The following is a 21,040-nucleotide window of genomic DNA, read 5'->3' as shown; positions in this document are numbered from 1 at the left end:
ATTGTATACCCCAATTTAACTTACCTTGCACACTACACCGGTATCTGTACACCCTGTTTAACTACCTACTCCCACTACACCGTATTGTATACCCCATTTAACTACCTCTGCACCACTACACCGGTACTGTACACCCCTGTTTAACTACCTCTCCCCACTACACCGATTATGTATACCCATTTAACTACCTTCTCCAACTACACCGTATCTGTAACACCCCTGTTTAACTACCTCTCCCCACTACACCCGTATTGTACACCCCATTTAACTACCTCCCCACTACACCGTATTGTACACCCCTGTTTAAACTACCTCTCCCCACTAACCACGTTTGTACACCCCGTTAACTACCTCTCCCCACTACACCGATATTGTATGAACCCCAATTTAACTTACTGTCAATAACAGGTGCTGTATGAACAAATGTTTTTACTGCAGAAACTGTGGTAAATAGTATTGGGGAGAGAGAAACATATATTTATCTTCCTCTTTTGTATACCTCTTTCCTCTTTCTCTGGTCCATTGTGGCTCATTAACTGTCCCTTTTCTGGACTGGGCGGAGTGGGGTTGTGAAGTAAAACGAGGGGGGGGGTGGTTTCCAGATTGTGTGATTACTCAGGGGACCTCTCCCACCCTCGGGCTCTCTGCTGTCTCTCCTTGACAAACATATCTCGTCAAGTTTGGTGATTTGTGTGCTTTTGGCACAATGAGGTATGTTAATAAAAGCTTGAAAATTGACACGCGGGTGGCCAGGTTGGAGAAGATCCCCGCAACAAATGGGCTATAAAACATTGCATAAGCAGGGCCCAAAAGCCTCAACCAGAAGTGAGTGGTGAGAGCTTGCCTGGCAACCTGCGAGCTGCCAAAACCATCCAAACCCCCTCTCGTACTGGCTTTGGTTCACAATTATAACCCTCATTATCTACTAACCAAACCAACCATCTGTGTGATAAATCAGAGACCTAGCCTGACGAATCGCACTGTCGTCCGCCACATACTTTAGTCTGACTCTGCCATCGTTGAAGTTGTTAGTGGTGACGAGGGGCGTTGTACAAAACAACGTCATCAGCGATTGGATGGTCTCTAACAAATCAAAGTATCAAAGCCAATGACGGATTTTTTCAAACCGCCGCTGTACCCATGTGTGCTCCGGCTCTGGCCGAACCCATCGGTTTCTGGACCATTCAGACGGCCGCGAATGTGTTGGCATTCGGTTAAGGGTCGGGTAGGTACTCAGATCCAGACTCACTGCGGAGAGGAAACTAACATCCGTGGGTGTGGCGTAACGTTTGGCCAGAGCAAGGAGTCTGGGTAGCCAGGCAACCAGATACCCCCTGTGTGCTTAATGCTGGAACAGTCTTTCAGAAAAGTTCATAAAGACTGCTACTTTACTGAGTTACACTCATAATTTAAGGTGTACAAAATAGAAATATGATTGGAATGATTACATCCATGCAATGGTCTTTAAGTGTTTGTTAACTCTGCTCTGTCCTCTCTGGCCTTCTCTGGTCCTGATGCGGTCTGGTTGTGGTTCCCTTGCGGTCCAGATGAGTGGGGGTGTTCTCAGTAGACAGTGTGTGGAAGCCATGCTGAGGCTCTATGGCCCGGTCCAGCAGTTCTGGCGCTCCTTGAGGCAAAACTTTGTTACCTTGGACCACAACCACAGTGGCAAAATCTCCATCAAGGAATTCAGAAAGGTATAGTCCAACAATCTACTGTTTGACCATTATTTAAAAAGCTGTTTACTAATAACACGTCACACACACACACACACCAGATAATCCTGATTGTGTATTTCTACAGGTACTAAGGCAGTTCAGAGTGAACCTATCTGAGGAAGAATTCTTCCACCTCACCTCTTTCTTTGACAAGAACACTACGGGGAAGATCTCCTACAATGACTTCCTACGGGGCTTCCTACACTGACCTCTAATCTCTGCCATCTAACTATGGCCCTACTGTAGGCTCCTGTGAAGGTTTAGCTAGTTATCACTGATAAATCAGTCCATATTGATCGCTATAATTTTACTGCACCACTGAGTGAAGGAGGRATACACAGWATTATTACAAAATCATGTCATATAAATTAAAACATATAAAGTGATGTATTATCAAAAATATATATTGTCGAGGGTTTTCTCCCAATATCTTCCCCTGGCATATCTACAGCTTTTTCTCCCTCTAGCATACCGATTTATCTCTCCGCTGTATGACTTTATGATACTGATTGCTTTCCGAACCAAACCCAACCAAATAAAGTGCTTTTGGATGATGTACGGACGCTGCAACATGCAGGGGGACTGTCTTTGTTCCCATCTGACGGGAAACGAAATGGATGACAAGGAGAAGGAGAGGGCGTTTGTCATTCATGAGATAGACGGCATCACCGTTGCAAGACAGAACCCAGAGAGAGAGAGAGAGATCATTATCTAAATAATCTACAGAAAGATGGAGAGAGTGAACAACTGAAGGGGCCAATGGAGATGGAGTGTGAGACCATGAAAAGATAGAGAGGGAGGGATAGAAGGAAAATAAAGAGAGAGTGGAGATGGGAGTCTATATGATAGGTACTGTATTAATGGTGTAAAGCGAAAAGCCATCCGCAAATAAATTACCCCATCTCCTCCGGGATTACTAATGTAATTATTTGAACGAGGGTTCTCATTAGAATGTGCAGAGGTGTGGAAGAACCAAGCTATCAAATGAGAGATGAGGAACCCAGGTTTAGACACTGGAAATTAACTCTGGTCCCGGCTCACTTAATTGATATGAGACACATACGTTTGATTGGTGCAAAAGAGCCAAGCTGAAAAAGAAACAATCACCACACTTTTTTTTTGCCACAGAACAAAAGAAAAGAAAGGAGGAAAACTTACACAAAGAAAGAGTGTGGGGAAGAAAAGGAGCGATGATCCATTGGTCACAGATAAGGTTTAATTCAATTTGTGTAGATAATCTCTCAGAAAACCAGAAGCAGGTAGTTTTAAGAAAGGTATTTTACATTTACAGAGTTGTCTCCAGGGGCAACACATTATACAATACCATTCTAAAATGGTTGGATTTTTCTTCTTTTCACATTAAAAAATATTGTACATCCTTAAAGCAATAAAAAAATCCCAATAGTTAGTATATCCCAAACAATGGTAACAACGATATACAATACAAGCAGATTGTCATCAGAAGTTATTAGATTCAGAACAGCATGCCCCAAGGAACGAACAAGAAATACAACAGCAAAACTTGAGTTTTCAAAGAAAACAGGAAATACAGAATACAGCTATTGAGGCACAGTGCATAAAAAGTGAGACATTTCAAAGTTATGGTTGAAAGAGAATAGTAAGAAATGCCCAAAAACAAACAGACATTTTCCCCTGCAGAAACCTTTAAAAGAAAAGAAGATGATACAGGCACTGACTCCCCCCCTCGTTTAAGCATGTTCTCAGAATGCTTACCCCCTGGCTCTATCCACACGCACACAGGTATACGTACACATACACACACTTATCTGTAAACATTCTATCCTATTCTTTGTATTCCTACAACAGCCCACTAGTCTGCCCCATTAAGACATAACCCAGCTAGCAGAATGTGCAGAACAGCAGTGAAACACCAGTGACCCTGGGAATAAAACGTAGCCAGAGGGGATGTTCATATATAATGTCTGAGAGCAGAGAGATCAAACGGGGATGTAGTCTTGTTATGCTAACCACACTTTGACAAAGACTTTGGCTGCCAGACGAGCAGAGGAAGGAAGCACATTCACAAGTGCTTTAGAAAGAAAATTTTTACCCTTTTTTACGCAGACAACTGCTTGACAACATGAGAGAGTTAATAATAGTGTGGGTAACCCCGTGCAGTCTAAAAAATTATATTTAATTTAGAGCTGGTTAAATAATGGGCAGAACACATGTTGGGTTAATTTTGACCAAGCCAATTGGGTTGCATGAATGACCCAACATGTTGGGTTGTTGGGATTACCCAAACATGGGTTAATGTAACCATCAGTTGGGTGTTTTTGACTCATGCTGGTTGACCTAGAAGCTGGGTCTTTTTTAACATAATCCTTAGGTTATTTTCAGGAGGCATGGTTTATTAGGGGCGTGGCTTTCAGCTAGAGCTTATTGGCCACCCGTGAGAGTAAATGTCATTCCTGTACATCATTTTAAACGTACATACTGCAAATTACAATGTCAATAACATGTTTTTCACACATTCTTTTGTAATATTAAGATGATTTATTATAAGGTATACCATCTTACTGCCTAATAAGGTATACCACCTTATTGTATCCCAACAATGGTACTTATGTAGGTTTTAGGGAACTTATACACTTCTGTGAGCGTCATTGAAGCTACAAAATTTTAAATGTTCGACTTAATATGTCATAACTATGCAACAGAACAGATGAATAGGAATGACATTTACTCTCATGGGTGGTTAAAAATAACTATCTGAAAGCCACGCCCCTACTAAACTACACCTCCAGTCTTCTGATCTGACCCGCTGGGTCATATCTCAATAACCCAGCACCAATAACCCAGCATCAATAACCCAGCACCAATAACCCAGCATCAATAACCCAGCACCAATAACCCAGCATCAAAAACCCAGCACCAAAAACCCAGCACTCAATGAACCCAGCATCAAATAACCCGCGTGGAAACCAAAAAACCAGCATCAATAACCCAGCACCAAAAACCCAGCATCAATAACCCAGCACCAAAAACCCAGCATCAATAACCCAGCACCAATAACCCAGCATCAATAACCCAGCACCAAAAACCCAGCATCAAAAACCCAGCATCAATAACCCAGCCTCAATAACCCTGCAGTTTCTAAAGAAAACAACTCAGCAGTTGAGTCAACCAAACAACCCAGCATTTTTTAGAGTGTAACATAGTGCAGATATTATTATACAGTAATACGTATTTATTAGCCTATATAAGAAAAAACTGAACTTAGAATAAAATGTAAACATTGTTTCTGCACTGGCTCTTCTTTTAACAACACACACACATATTTAACAACATCTGAAGTAATCCTTGATTGCTAACATGTTTTTACAATGACAGGTGATGTAGATGTACAGTTCCAACTTCTTGACCAGTTACGGTACATTAGGCCTACACCTCATCGTCATCCATTGGTCCACTAAGAGTTCAAAGTTCATTCCCATGATACATCTCTCGCAGAAAGGGCACCATGGAGCAGCGAGAACATTCCAGACACCGCTGCTTCTGTACAGGGTCGGGAGCGAACACATTTGCCAATCCGCTCTGTTGGTTATTACATTTACATTTACATTTAAGTCATTTAGCAGACGCTCTTATCCAGAGCGACTTACAAATTGGAAAGTTCATACATATTCATCCTGGTCCCCCCGTGGGGAATATTACGTATTTCCAGTATTCCGTACTCGGAATCAAAATCTTGCAGGCTTCCCGGCCGGTGACCTTGGAATAAACTTGTCAGGATCACGGCACATGAGCCAGGGATGAGACGGTGAGCTGATTACACATGCAACGAGGGATGGAGGGGGGAAGAAGGAGAGGGGAAAAAAACAGAAGAAGGGAAGAGAGGAAGAGAAGAGATCCCTCTCCCCCGCTTACTGAGAGTTGTAATGAGACCCAGGGGCGTTTGACACCTATACTCACACACAGCCTGTGGCAGAGACCTCCCGTTGCCCTCACACACACACTTTGATCTCACACACACACACAAACCACCATGCCCAAGGCCTGAGAGAGAGAGAGAGAGAGAGAGAGAGAGAGTGGAGAGTGAAACAAGAGGTGCAGATGAAAAGAGGGATCAAGAGAAAAAGGGATGAGGGGAAAGCAGTGTTTTAATCCTGCAAGTGCGGGACAGTTGTGATATCAGGTACTGTCAGGGTATCCATGTCTGTTTGGCAAACGCTCCACAAAGTCAACACATGGACATTGGGTTAATGTTCTGAAACCCTACTGATAAGTGTTCAATCACTCCCCAGGGGGAAAAACGGGGTCCCTCAAAAATTGAAGGGTGGACCACACTGTCCAATGTCAAAACCTCACCACTGAGCAACTTCCACTGGTGGCCTTAACAGAGTCCTCTATGAGGAAGCAAGAGAGAATGAGAGTTATCCAGTGTCTTCTTCTGAGAGAAAGACTGTGAGTTCAAACAGTGACACAGGATACACTGTTCCCCTGTCCTCTTCTCTACCTGACAGCCAGGTCAGATTGCCAGTGCAGTAGAAGTTGCAACAGAAGATTTACAGACTAATGCTGACATGTCCATATGAGAGATGAGGCATCTGGGGTCTGTCTTTTGCCTTACTTAATAGTTTCTAAGAGCTTTTGTTGAAATAAAGGAATGACAGTATAAAATAACCATTAATGGATTTGCTAAGTGAGGATTTGCAACAGCGCTGTCTCTTTAGAACACACACATCGTCCATCAGAGACTTGGGGCGCTTGTTGTGTGTTGTGCTCACACACACCACACACACCACACACACACGACACACACACACAACACAAACACCACACACACACACACACACACACCAACACACACACACCACACACAGACAGACAGACAGACAGCATCCATTAGAGCCTGAATATATACAGTACACCACCACACCTTTATTTCTCGACCAGAATCCCTACTCAACAACCATCACGCTCTGCCCAACCCTGCCCCTCTACTACCTGCACCACTAGGTTCTGAATTGGAGTGGGGGCTCAGCAGGGCGGGGCTTCTCTAGTCATGTGGTCCTGGTGGGATTGGGCAGGTCGAAGACGATGGGCGGGTTCATGGGCTGGAAGTTGACGGTGCAGGCCGAGGCGTTGACGAACGTGGTGGTGCCGTCTGTCATCATACCATAACCTGGAGGAGGTAGAGGAGAGAGGAGGGGAGACGACTGTTAGAGAGGGAGAGAAAGACAGACTGACAGTAACACTCATTTGTTCATTGACTTCTTTACACTCTCTCTACATTTCCCTTTATTGACACAACTCTCCACATCTAACACTGACAGCGGCAACTGCATCTCGTTTGACATGAAGCAAATGTTTTACAGGTGAGATACTTTCTGCTTTTTCGATCACTCAGAATGAACTGGTCTGATGTAGAGAATGTGTGACAAATGACAAAAGCTACAATTCCTTTTCTCTCCCTTCTTCCTTGCTCCCAATCTATCTCAGTCGCACAGATCCACACGCAGGGCTAAATCCGGCCTGTTCCTCTCTGTGTGAATCTGATTTAGTTACTAATCTGGTCCTCTCCGAAGGGGCCATGGTGCTCCAGGGGACACATGCTGACCTGCTAACCCCAAAATATAATCTCTCAGCCTGGAGACAAGGCCTCCCAGTCCCCCCTGGCCTGGATGAGATACTGCAGTACCACTTACAGGTATAATATATGACTAGAATTAAATACAGCCTCGTTGCAAGAATCCATAAACGAGTCATAATGATGTATTCCAAAGACCTTGACCTACAAGATCAATAATCTGATTTAAATATGTAGGCTTGTGTAGCAGTATGAGAAACCTCATTCATACAGAATGAAAGTGTGTGTGTATGTGTGTGTGTGTGTGTGTGTACCTTCGTGGATGTGTCCGAACACGTGTAGCTTGGGCTGTACTCTCCTCTGGACAGTGTTGAGCAGCTCCATACAGCCCACCCGCTGCATCTTCTTAGGAACCCAGTCCAGGAACCCTACAGAGACAGCAACACAACACACGTCAACAACCACATAGGAAACACTGGTGCTATAACATACGGACACATACTACACCCTGTATACACATCACTCCACAATACTATAATGCACTAGTCCAGAAGCCCTGTAGAGAATGGAGATGACTTACACACACACATTCTGCTACACATACCGCTGCACTTTGCTACACACAGGGTGACACGGGTGAGAGAGAGAGACTGATTTAGTGCCACTTCTACAGGAAGCATTCTGCTGAGTCTATAGAAACACTATCGGGACTGGTCTTTCTTGTGCCATGCACACGTTGGTGGTGGATGGCGTGACACACCCTCATACACAAAGTGCTTTGAAATCTAGTGAAAAGCTTGAAATAAGTAAACGCAATTCGACTAAAAACCCGTTGGGTTACTTTACAAGTCTGTGGAGACTTTTGTGATGTGGAGAGTAATGGCTCTGTCTCCATTTCTGGACACTCAACTAATTCTCTGCTGGTTTTAAAGCAGCTGGTGAGTAAACAGCTTTTATACAGATGTTTCTCTCCTGTGTAACTTCCTCCTCAGCGCTAGATAAAAAGAGGCCATATTTCTCCTCTCCTCCATCTCCGTTCCATCGCGCCCCATAAAAGACGAGTGGTTTTGCCGCAGTGCGAACGAACGGCGTCTCACTCTTTTTCTCGGTCCCCTTCCGTCTAGCCCTCGCTTTCTGTTGTATCTTTCTCTTCCTCTCTCTCTAGACTGACGGTCTCTCTGTAGTTCTCTGTCCCTCGCTCTCTTCTTTTCTTGCTCTCTGCATTCTCCCCCACCCCTTTCTCCCTCTCTCTCCTTCTCCTCCCCAGCCTCCTCTCTCTTGCTCTGTCTCTCCTTCATCCCCACCTCTTTCTCCCTCTCTCTCCCCCTGTCTTTGTCTCTCCCTCTAATAGGCATTAGTGGCCCGCTGTAGATGCTCCATATGCCGTGGCTTATGAGGAGAGGGGAGCTGGAGACACTTGGCTAAACTGAACGGAAAATAACTCCCTGTGTTTAGAGGCGAGACGCCACGCAGCAGCCACAGAAATCAATCACACACACTCGTCTGAGCATCTCCCAGCTGCAGCAGGAGATGGGCTGTGAAAGTGTGTGTGTGTTATGCAAATGTGTATGTAAGTGTGGGTAGATGTTTACACGAGGATGATAACAGGAATAAATTACAGATTATTCAAAAAGAATTACTTATTTGACAGTCTATCAAAGCATGTGCGTGTGACTGTGTGCATATGTGCGTATGTATGGAACGTGTGTGCGGTGACGTCTCATGATTGTGTCCCCCAGGTGTAATGTCTCCCTCACCCAGTGGGGGGCAGTGTGTGACCAGTATGTCGGTGGAGTCGGGTATCTGGTTCCACTTGTCCAGCAGAGCCTGACCTCTTGGCAGGTTGAACCCCCAGCCATAGTACCATGGCTGCCTGGCTCAGAGAAAGAGAGAGGACAGAGATTAATACAGTATATCATATCAACTGTCAACACAATCACCCATCAGATCATCATCTCTAATAAGGTTGAGCCCTGCGGGGTGAGAGCCCTGCTGGGGGAGAGATTAACAGCCAAAATGGCACTTAACCTCTGAACCTCAATCATCTGCTCTGACAAATCAAAGACTACTGCTGCCACGTACAAAGTGCAACAGCATAAATTAGACAGAACCTTAGAGACGCAGGCAGAAAGCTCTAGGCTACAAAACCTCACAGCCTCAACATTAAACATTAATGTCCGCTTGATTCAACAGTCGGCATTGGAGCCTTCCAGGACGGGAGGGGAAAGGAGAAGAGAGAAAAGAAGAGGAAGAGAGGGACTTGACAGCTGGGTCCGTGTCCCTTCACTTTGATAGCGGACGCCTCTGGTGGGTGAGTGACGGTGGAGAAATTAACATGTCACTAACAATGAGTCCTCAGATCCATCTTCCTCTGTACCGTAAGGCGAGCCACGCGTGTGTAACCACGATGACACGCGTGTGTAACCACGTTGACGCCGCCGTTAGCTCTCGTACCGCCGGCTTTTTTTAATTTGCAGAGAGCAGTCACTGGAAAAGCCAACTTTTATCGGCGCCACGCCGTCCGTCGCTTCAGTGGAACATCAGATGGAGGGTGTTTTATCATTTCCTGCCCGTCTGTGTATGTATGCAAGCGAGTGTGTGTGTGTGTGGGGGGGGGGCGCACACACATGTACACGCACATACTTAATTAAAAAGACCTAGTGGTATAATACAGCAGGATACATTTGGTGATGGTCCCAACCCTGGGGTCACTGCCTGAGAGAGGTTATGGAGACAGAGTGAGAGATGCATCATGGGAAACGCTGTCCCATTTCAGCTTGAATCTACTCCACTAAATTTCCATCACTTCGGGACATCAGAGCCTAAACACTTGATGAAACATCTGAAGTTCCCAGTGAACGCAATTTCAATAATTTACACAGTGAATTTTAAAATGTTTAAATTGGCCTGAGCATATTAATTGGGCCGGTTAAATATTAATGTCCGTCTTAACATGGATGTCTCAATTAAAATGAGATGAGCTGCCAGTCTCATCTGCGTTCGAAATGGCACCCTATTCCCTAGAGCACTACTTTTGACCAGAGCTATATTGGGAATAGAGTGGCATTTGAGACGCAACCCATCCATCCCCTCTTCATATCTGAATGGAGAGATGAAGAACAAGCGAGAGATGAGAGACGGAGGAAAAGCACTTTGCTCTGGTAATCGCTATTGGACTGTAATTTCCCTAACAGAGGATTATATAAAGAGAGAGAGAGATAGAGAGAGAGAAGGGGGAGATGAGAAAGAATTAAGGGGCTATTGAGAGAGACATGGAGATGAAATGAGATAGAGATGAAGGGAATGAGAGAGAAAAGAGTGAGTTTGTACATTATGTAAATACTTGCATTTCTTCTTTCTGTTCCCACTTCCAACTTGTCTCAAGTTAAAAGTCTGGGATTTTCTACCATTACTGCCAAAATCACATGCTATACAGTATTTAGCATGCTAGCAGATACCCATACTACCCTACCAAGCAAAAAGGCAGGATCTGCTCATATCGTGGAACTGAGAATTTTTTATTTTATTTACCATGGTTTCACAGTAACTTATTGCAGTTACTCCTAATATGAACCCCATTTTCTCCAAAACACAATACAATCGATGCAGGATACTTGTTCACATAATTAAGCATGTATTTAATGTAGCAAAAATGACATTAACTAATTTTCAACCTAATTAGCAGTTACTGCCTTTTTGCTTGGTAGGGCAGCACAGACTTCCAGTCATTGCGCTAATGCTAGTTAGCATTGGATCGTGATACTACCACCAACTACCTTGATACTGGACACAGACATAAAAATGGTATCCACGAGTGTACCTGACTCTGAAAGTGCCCATGACTCTGAAAGTGCACCTGACTCTGAAAGTGCACCTGACTCTGAAAGAGCACCTGACTCTGAAAGTGCCCCTGACTCTGAAAGTGCACCTGACTCTGAAAGTGCACCTGACTCTGAAAGAGCACCTGACTCTGAACGTGTACCTGACTCTGAAAGTGCCCATGACTCTGAAGTGCCCCTGACTCTGAAAGTGCACCCTGACTTCTGAAAGTTGCACCTGCTTGGAGCCCTGACTTGAACTACTGTCTGAAAAGTGCCCATGACTCTGAAAGTGCCCATGCTGACTCTGAAAGTGTACCTGACTCTGAAAGTGCCCCTGACTCTGAAGTGTACCTGACTCTGAAAGTGCCCTTCTCTGACTCTGAAAGTGCCCCTGACTCTGGAACGTGCCCACTCTGACTCTGAAAGTTGCCCATGACTCTGAAAGTGTACCTGACTCTGAAGTGACTGACTCTGATAAGTTGCCCCTGGACTCTGAAAAGTGCTACCTGACTCTGGAAAGTGACCTCTGACGCTAATCGCCCTGATTAACGTGCCCCACTAATAGTCCCTGACTCTGATAAGTGCCTGACTCACTGAAGTTGCCTGACTCTGAAAGTGCCCTGACTCTGAAGTGCCATGACTCTGAAAGATGCCCTGACCCTGAAAGTGCCCCTGAACTCTGAAAGTGTACCTGACTCTGAAAGTGTACCTGACTCTGAAAGTGCCCCTGACTCTGAAAGTGCCCCTGACTCTGAAAGTGTACCTGACTCTGAAAGTGCCCCTGACTCTGAAAGTGCCCATGACTCTGAAAGTGCCCCTGACTCTGAAAGTGTACCTGACTCTGAAAGTGCCCCTGACTCTGAAAGTGTACCTGACTGTTTTCTTTTATTAGGACATGGACCATATGAAATGTAACATGTCAGCAGTGTAACATGTTACATCCTTATCACAGTAGCAAAAGGAAGATACATCTCTTCTATATAAATAGGATTTGACCAGGAAAGGGATTAGAATTGAACTAGCGTTTTTTTGGTGCAGTTAGGGAGGAGAATTGGGGACGTGCTCAGCATATTAAAGACTGTTAATACCCAAGGTTTGTTACGGATATGAAAAAAAAAGGAAACAGATGTTTGAGTTAGAGCGCTGGATCCCTAGGCGTCGTCTAGGGGCAAAGCAAAGCACACTGGGAAAAAAACAATAACATCAAAATCACTACTTTCATTTGATGTAATTCTTTTCCCCCTTTCTTTTCTGAAGCGAGAGACTGACACACACATAGAGAGAGAGAGACAGAGAGAGAGACATAGACAGAGACAGAGAGAGGTGGAGACTGACAGAGACAGACAGCAAGAGACAGACAGCGAGAGAAAGAAAGCGAGAGACAGACAGCGAAAGACAGACAGCGAGAGAAAGAAAGCGAGAGACAGACAGCGAAAGACAGACAGCGAGAGACAAAGACAGAGAGATTGTGTCAGGTTTACCCAAAACACCACTTTACCAAACAGGGTAATATTATAGAAGGTTTGAAAACAAATAAGAGATCAGTCTCGCTCTCGGTAATGTGTGCGTGTAACTATTTCAGTGTGTGTGTGTGTGTGTGTGTGTGTGTGTGTGTATGTATTTGTGTGTATGTATTCTCCATTCAGAAGCTTAATGATATCATTGGAGAAAGCCATGAATGATTAACGAATCAGGCAGTGCTGAGGGGCGTGAGGCGTTAACCACACACACACTTTGGTTAACTTCACAGTCGTTAGGAAGAAAAACAGCACGCCAGAAGAGGAATTTTAAATCTAAATCAGTTCCAGACTTATCCTGAGGTCTAGAGAGGAACAGGCTTGGTGAGAAATATAGAAAGAGAGACAAAAGAGAGAAAGAGAGGGAGATGGTTTTAGTGATGTTGTGAGACAGAGGAAAAGAGAGCGGTAGAGAAAGGGAGGTAAAGAAAAACAGAGAGAGCACACAGAAGAGAGTGGTATCTATACAGTATAGAACAAGTCTGGGTTCTCTCTATATATCTTTTGACAAACAGTATGAAGAGACGCAGAATAGGAACACGGAATAGATGCTGAGAGAGGGGGGCAACCAGAGAGACAGCTAATGAATGTGTGTATGCTATAGGAGTGTGTGTGTGTTCATTTCAAGTTTTCTATTTCTCAGAGAAGCTGAGTGGATGCAGTCACACCCCATCATCATCACCTCAGCTTGAGTTAATTAAGACAAACTGTCGACTTAATGACCCTAATAACAGCCTGGAAGGGCAGGAAAACACACACACACTGAGTCACGACATACACTCTGCTTGTGTGCTCTTATTAGACTGTGTGTATGTGCGTGTACTGTATACGTGTATGAGTGTGTACAGTATGCACATCTGGGTAATACTAAAGGGGGTTGCTGTGCTGTCACTCGTCACTCCAAAGAGCTGAGATCTTCTTATTAAACTGAGAAAGGACCAGACTGGACAGTACATGCATTTGGTTCCATTGACTTCTTTACACTCTCTTCTTACATTCCCTTTATTGACAGAACTAAGCCACATCTAGACTCTGACCAGCGGCAACTGCATCTCGTTTGACGATGAAGCAAATGTTTTTACAGCGTGAGATTACTTTTCTGCTTTTTCGATCACTCAGAATGAACTGGTCTCTCTCGATGTTAGAGAATTGTGTTGAACAAATGACAAAGCTACAATTCCTTTTCTCTCCCTTCTTCCTGCCCCAATTCTATCTCAGGCACTCCACACGCCCCAGTGCGTAAAAATCCGGCCTGTTCCTCTCTGTGTGAATTCTTGATTTGTACTAATCTGGTCCTCTCCGGAAGGGGCCATGGTGCTCCAGGGGACACATGCTGACCTGCGTAACCCCAAAATTAATCTTCCTCAGCCTGGAGACAAGGCCTCCCAGTCCCCTGGCCTGGATGAGATACTTGCAGTACCAACTTACAGGTATAATATATGACTAGAATTAAATACAGCCTCGTTGCAAGAAACCATAAAGAGTTCATAAGGGATGTTATCCAAAGACCTGACCTACAAGATCAATTAATCTGATTTAAATATGTTAGGCTTGTGTAGCAGTATGAGAAACCTCATTCATACAGAATGAAAGTGTGTGTGTATGTGTGTGCGTGTGTGTTGTGTACCCTTTCGTGGAGGTGTCCGAACACGTGTTGCAGCTTGGGCTGTACTCTCCTCTTGGACAGGTAGATGAGCAGCTCACATACAGCCACCCGCTGCATTCTTCTTAGGACCCAGTCCAGGAAACCTACAGACTGACAGCACACAAAACACACGTCAAACCAACCACATAGGAAAACACGTGGTGCTATACATATCGGACACATACTACACCCTGTATACACATCACTCCACAATTTACTAGAATGCACTATCCAGAAGCCCTGTAGAGAATGGAGATGACTTAACACACACACATTTCTGCTACACATACGCTGCACTTTGCGACACAACAGGGTGACTACGGGTGAGAGAGAGAGACTGGATTTAGTGCCACTTCTACGAGGAGAGCATTCTGCTGAAGTTCTATACGAAACACTATCTGGGACTGGTCTTTCTTGTGCATTGCACACGTTTGGTGGTGGGATGGGCGTGACACCACCCTCATACACAAAGTTTGCTTGAAATCTAGTGAAAGCTTGGAAATAAAGTAAACGCAATTCGACTAAAAAACCCGTTGGTTACTTTTTCAAGTCTGTGGAGGCTTTTGATTGAGTGTGGCAGGTAGTAAAGGGGCTCTGTCTCCATTTCTGGACACTCAACTAATTCGTGCTGCTGGTTTTAAAGCAAGCTGGTGAGTAAACACTTTTTATACAGAGTTTCTCTCCTGTGTAACTTCCTCCTCAGCGCTAGATTAAAAAGAGGCCATATTTCTCCTCTCCTCTACTCCGTTCCGATCCGCGCCCCATAAAAAGACGAGTGTTTTGCCGCAGTCTTCCGAATCTGATGTGCGACGAACGGCGTCTTCACTCTTTTTCTCGTCCCCTTCCGTCTAGCCTCGCTTCTGTTGTATCTTTCTCTTCCTCTCTTCTAGACTACCGGATCTCTCTGGAGTTCTTGGTCCCTCGCTCTCCTTTCTTCTTGCCTCTCTGCATATCTCCCACCACCCCCTTTTCTCCCTCTCTCGCCTTCTCCTCCCCAGCCTCTCTCTCTCTGTTGCTTCTGTCTCTTCCTTCATCCCCACTCTTTTCTCCTCTCTCTCCCCCTGTCTTTGTTCTCTCCCTCTAATAGGCATTAGTGGCCCGCTGTAGATGCTCCATATGGCCGCCACATGGGCTGATGAGGAGAGGGGGCTGGAGACACTTGGCTAAACTGAACGGAAAAAATAACTCCCTGTGTTTAGAGCGAGGACCGCCCACGCAGCAGCCACAGAAATCAATCACACCACTCGTGATGAGCATCTCCAGTGCAGCAGGAGATATGGGCTGTGAAGTGTTGTCCTCGTTTATGCAAATCGTGTATGTAAGTGTGGCCGGTAGATGTTACACAAGGGACTGCTCCAGGAATAAATTACAATTATTTCAAAAAGAGATGTACTTATTTGACAGTCTATCAAAGCATGTGCGTGTGACTGTTGCATATGTGCGTATGTATGGAACGTGCCGTGCGGTGACGTCTCATGATTGTCGTCCCCCAAGGTGTAATGTCTCCTCACCAGTGGGGGGCAGGTGTGTTGACAGTATGTCTGGTGGAGTCGGGTATCTGGTTTCCCTTGTCCCAGCAGGAGCCTGACCTCTTGGGGCAGGTGTTGAAACCCCCAAGCCATAGTACCATGGCTGCCTGGTCAGAGAAAGAGAGAGGACAAGAGGTGAGATAATACAGTATATCATATCAACGTCAACACAATCACCCTCAGATCTATCATCTCTATAGGTTGAGCCTCGGAGTGAGAGCCCTTGCTGGGGAGAATTAACAGCCAAAATGGCACTTAACCTCTGAACCCTCAATCATCTGCATCTGACAAATCAAAGGACTACTGCTGCCACGTCAAAGGCAACAGCATAAATTAGAACAAGAACCTTTAGAGACGCAGGCCAAGAAAGCTCTTAGGCTACAAAACCTCACAGCCTCAACATTAAACACTTAATGTCCGCTTGATTCAACAGTTCGGCTTGGAGCCTTCCAGGACGGAGGGAAAAGGAGAAGAGAGAAAGAAGAGAAGAGGAGGGACTTGACAGCTGGGTCCGTGTCCCTTCACTTGATAGCGGGACGCCTCTGGTGGGTGAGTGACGGTGAGAAATTAAACATGTTCACTAACAATGAAGTCCTCAGATCCATCTTCCTCTGTACCCGTAAGGCGAAGCCACGCGTGTGTGTAACCACGAGACACGCGTGTGTAACCACGGTGACGCCGCCGTTAGCTCTGTACCCGCCGCTTTTTTTTAATTTGAGAGAGCATCACTTGGAAAAAGCCAACTTTATCGGCGCCACGCCGTATCCGTCGCTTCAGGTGGAACATCAGATGGGAGGGTAGTTTTATCATTAATCCTCCCGTCTGGGTATGTATGCAAGCGAGGTGTGTGTCTGTGTGTGGGGGGGGGCGCACCCACATCATGTTACACGGCACATACTTAATGGAACAAGACCTAGTGGTTAATACAGGTGGATACATTTGGTGTGGGCCCAACCCTGGAGGTCACTGCGTCCTGGAGAGAGGTGATGAGGACCAGAGTGGAGATGCATCATGGGAAACGCTGTTCCCATTTCAGCTTGAATCTTACTCATAAATTTCCATCACTTCGGGACATCAGAGCCTAAACACTTGAATGGAAACATCTTGAAGTTCCCATGTGAACGCAATTTCAATAATTTACACAGTGCAATCTTAAATGTTTTAAATTGGCCTGAGCATATTAAATGTGGCCGGGTTAAATATAAGTGTCCGTCTTAACAGGGATGGCTCAATTAAAATGAGATGAATCTGCCAGTCTCTCTGCGTTCGAAATGGCACCCTATTCCAGAGCACTACTTTTGAACCAGAGCTTATATTTGGGAATTAGGTGGCATTTGAGACGCAACCCATCCATCCCCTCTTCATATCTGAATTGGAGAGATGAAGCATCAGCGAGAGATGAGAAGGACGGAGGAAAGCACTATTGCTTCTGGTACATCGCCCTATTGGACATGTAATTTCCCTTAACAGAGGATTTATTTCGATATAAAGATGAGAGAGTGATAGAGAGAGGAGAAGGGGAGTATGAGAAAGATTTAAGGGGCTATTCGAAGAGGAATGGAGATGAAAATGAGAATAGAGATGAAGGAATGAGAGAGAAAAGAGTTGAGTTTGTTACATTATGTAAAATTCACTTGCATGTTTCTTCTGTTCTGCACTTTCCAACTTGTCTCAAGTTAAAGTCTGGGATTTGTGCGCCCATTACTGCCAAATCACATTGCTATACAGATTTTAGCATGCTAGCAGATACCTCATACTACCCTTACCACAAGGCAACAAGGCAAGTATCCTGCTCATAATCGTGGAAAACTGAGAATTTTTTATTTTATTACCATGGTTTTTCACCAGTAACTTTCAGTGTCCTACTCCTTAATATGAACCCATTTTCTCCAAACCACTAATACAATCGGATGCAGGATTACTTGTTCACAATAATTAAGCAATTAATTTTTAATGTAGCAAAAATGACATTAACTGAATTTCAACCTAATATAGCAGTTCACTTGCCTTTTTGCTTTGTTATGGCAGCACTAGACTTCCGAAGTCAATTGCGCTAATGCTAGTTAGCAGTCGGTATCGTGATACTACCACCAACTACCTTGATACTGGACACAGACCTTAAAAATGCGATATCCACGAGTTGTACCTGACCTCTGAAAAGTGCCATGACTCTGAAAGTGCACCTGACCTCTAAAGTGACACCTGACTCTGAAAGAGCACCTGCTCTGAAAGTGCCCCTGACTCTGAAAGGTGCACCTGACTCTGGAAGTGCACCTGACTCTGAAAGAGCAACCCTGACTTGAACGCTTGTACCTGACTCTGAAAGTGCCCATGACTCTGGAAAGTGCCCCTGACTCTGAAAGTGCCCCTGACTGTCTGAAAGTGCCCATTGAACTTCTGAAAGTGCCCATGACTCTGAAAGTGCCCATGTACTCTGAAAGTGTACCGACTCTGAAAGTGCCCCGTGACTCTGAAAGTGTTACCTGACTCTGAAAGTGCCCTCTGACTCTGAAAGTGCCCCTGACTCTGGAACGTGCCCCCTGACTCTGAAAAGTTGCCCATGACCTGAAAGTGTACCTGACTCTGCAGAGTGTACCTGACTCTGATAATGTTGCCCCCTGGCACTCTGAAAAGTGTACCTGACTCTGAAAGTGCCCCTGACGTCTGAAAGTCGCCCCTGATCTGAACGTGCCCCCTGACATATATAGTGCCCTGACTCTGATAAGTGCCCACTGGGGACTCTTGAAGTGCCCTGACTCTGAAGTGCCATGACTCTGAAAGTGCCATGACCTGAAAGTGCCCCTGAACTCTGAAAGTGGTACCTGACTTTGAAAAGTGTACCTTACTCTGTGGAAAGTTGTTTTAACCTGACTCTGTAAAGTTGCCCCTGACTCTGAAAGGCCCCTGACTCTGAAAGTGTACCTGACTCTATGAAAGTGCCCTTTGACTCTGAAAGTGCCCATGACTCTGAAAGTGCCCTGACTCTGAAAGGGTACCTGTGACTCTGAAAGTGCCCCTGACTCTGGAAAGTGTTACCTGACTGTTTTCTTTTATTAGACATGGACCATATGAATGTAAACATTGTCAGCAGTGTAACATTTACATCCTTATCACAGTAGGCAAAAGTGAAGATACATCTCTTCTATATAAATAGGGAATTTGACCCAGAAAGGATTAATTAACTAGGCGTTTTTTTGGTGCAGTGTTAGGGAGGAGAACTCTGTGGGACGTGCTCAGGCATATAAAGACTGTTAATACCCAAGGTTTGTGTACGGATTGAAAAAAAAGGAAACAGCGTGTTTGAGTCTAGGAGCGCTGATCCCCTAGGCGTCCGTCTAGGGGCAAAGCAAAGCAACACTGGGAAAAAAACAAGAACATCCAAAATCCACATACGTGTATAACCATTATAGATGTAATCTTTTCTCCCCTTTCTTTTCTGAAGCGATGGAGAGGTGACACATGCAAGATCAGAGGTGAGAAGAACAGAGAGCAGAGGACATAGACACCACGAGACAGAGTAGAGGTGGAGGACTGACAGGACAGACAGCAAGAGACAGACAGCGAGAGAAAGAAAGCGAGAGGACAGACAGCGAAAACGACCTCAGCACAGCGAGAGAAAGAAAGCGAGAGACAGGACAGCGGAAAGACAGGACAGCGAGAGACAAAGACAGAGAGATTGTGTTCAGGGTTTACTCCACAACACCACTTTTACAAACAGGGTAATATTTATAGAAGTTTGAAAATAAATTAAGAGAATCAGTTCTCGCTCTTGGTTAATGTTGGGCTGTGTACTATTCAGTGTGTGTGTGTGGTGTGTGTGTGTGTGTGTGTGTATGTATTGGTGTGTATGTATTTCTCCATTCAGAAGCTTAATGATATGCATTGGAGAAAGCCATGAATGATTAACGAATCAGAGGCAGTGTCTCAGGGGCGTGAGGCCAGTTAACCACACACACACCTTTGGTTAAACTTCACATCGTTAGGAAGAAAAACAGCACGCAGAAGAGGAATTTTAAATCTAAATCAGATATACCAGACTATCCTGAGGTCTGAGAGAGGACAGGGCTTTGGTGAGAAAGTATAGTAAAGAGAGACAAAAGCGATACGAGAAGAGAGGGAGATGGTTTTATAGTGATGTGTGAGACAGAGGAAAAGAGGCGGTTAGAGAAAGGAGTTAAAGAAAAACAGAGAAGAGCACACAGAAGAGAGTGGTATCTATACAGTAGTTAGGAACATGTCTGCGGTTCTCTCTTATATATCTTTGACAAACGCAGTATGAAGAGAACGCAGAATTAGGAAACACGGTAATAGTGCTGAGAGAGGGGGGCAACCAGAGAGACAGCTAATGGAATGTGTGTATTTGCTATAGGAGTGTGTTGTCGATTTCAAGTTTTCGATTTCTCAGAGAAGCTGAGTGGATGCAGTCACACCCCATCATCATCACCTAGCTTGAGTTAATTTAAGACAAACTGTCGGACTTAATGACCCTAATAACAGCCTGGAAGGGCGGAAAACACACACACACGAGTCACGGACATCACTCTGCTTGTGTGGCTCTTATTAGACTGTGTGTATGTGCGTGTTACTGTATACGTGTATTGAGTGTGTACAGTATCGTACACATTCGTGGGTAATACTAAGGGGTGTCTGTGCTGTCACGTTCCACTCCAAAGAGTGGATCTTCTTATTAAACTCCCTGACACCACTTGACGTGTGTCTCCGTACATTTGATCACCCCCCCCCCCCCCCCGGCTAACCTCGTTAAGAGCCTGTTTCAAGTTAAAAGTTGTTCTGGGGGGCCCCGAAGAGTCCGTTTGGGACTCCACTTGCTCAGATAGAGGTCAACAGAGCTGCTTAGAGATGCTATTAGCATCGTTCCTGATTTCTCATTTACTCATTCACTAGCCTGGAGGCCAGAGGTGGGCTAGTTTCAAACACAGGCTACTGACTGTTAACACTACTTACTATAGCAGTAAGGTAATTACACACAGAACATACATTCTACTCTCAGTGGAACTTTTCTCTGTCAGTAATTAGATTTACTATTAAATTACTTACTAGGTACTCTATGTCCTCTGACTGTCTGGAGATCTTCCCATTGTCCTCTTGTTTAATCTACTCCATGAGCCAATGAGGAGCCATTTTAATGACGTTCAGTTAAAGAAGCACGCCTGCTTTTCGTGTCTCCATTCTCTCTATCGTACAGGGAACTAGGATTTAAAATCTCAATAGGACAGTTAAAAATTAATTACACAC

At 44.8% G+C, this 21,040-nt stretch overlaps 1 protein-coding gene and 1 long non-coding RNA gene across 2 annotated transcripts in view; one reads left to right on the top strand and one right to left on the bottom strand.

Annotated features, from left to right (window-relative positions):
- efcab6 (EF-hand calcium binding domain 6) overlaps window positions 1–2,602 on the top strand; it is a 37,694-nt gene extending 35,092 nt beyond the window's left edge. The window contains exons 26-27 of the mRNA XM_070434713.1: window positions 1,548–1,697; window positions 1,804–2,602. Of these exons, the coding sequence (XP_070290814.1) occupies window positions 1,548–1,697; window positions 1,804–1,926 (273 nt within the window). The 3' untranslated portion in view covers window positions 1,927–2,602. The remainder of the gene's footprint in view (window positions 1–1,547; window positions 1,698–1,803) is intronic.
- A 4,120-nt stretch (window positions 2,603–6,722) lies between these two features.
- On the bottom strand, window positions 6,723–9,143 carry LOC111951410 (uncharacterized). Its single transcript, XR_002875600.1, has 3 exons — window positions 9,030–9,143; window positions 7,587–7,700; window positions 6,723–6,867 (listed from the first exon to the last, which is right to left on the bottom strand). It is a non-coding gene; the product is annotated as an uncharacterized lncRNA (long non-coding RNA).
- Between the last annotated feature and the right edge of the window lie 11,897 nt (window positions 9,144–21,040).

This window comes from Salvelinus sp. IW2-2015, linkage group LG24 (genome assembly GCF_002910315.2).
Source record: "Salvelinus sp. IW2-2015 linkage group LG24, ASM291031v2, whole genome shotgun sequence".
Taxonomy (NCBI): domain Eukaryota; kingdom Metazoa; phylum Chordata; class Actinopteri; order Salmoniformes; family Salmonidae; genus Salvelinus; species Salvelinus sp. IW2-2015.
The sequence above is the reverse complement of the archived record's forward strand: the minus strand, read 5'-3'. Positions and strand labels throughout refer to the sequence as shown.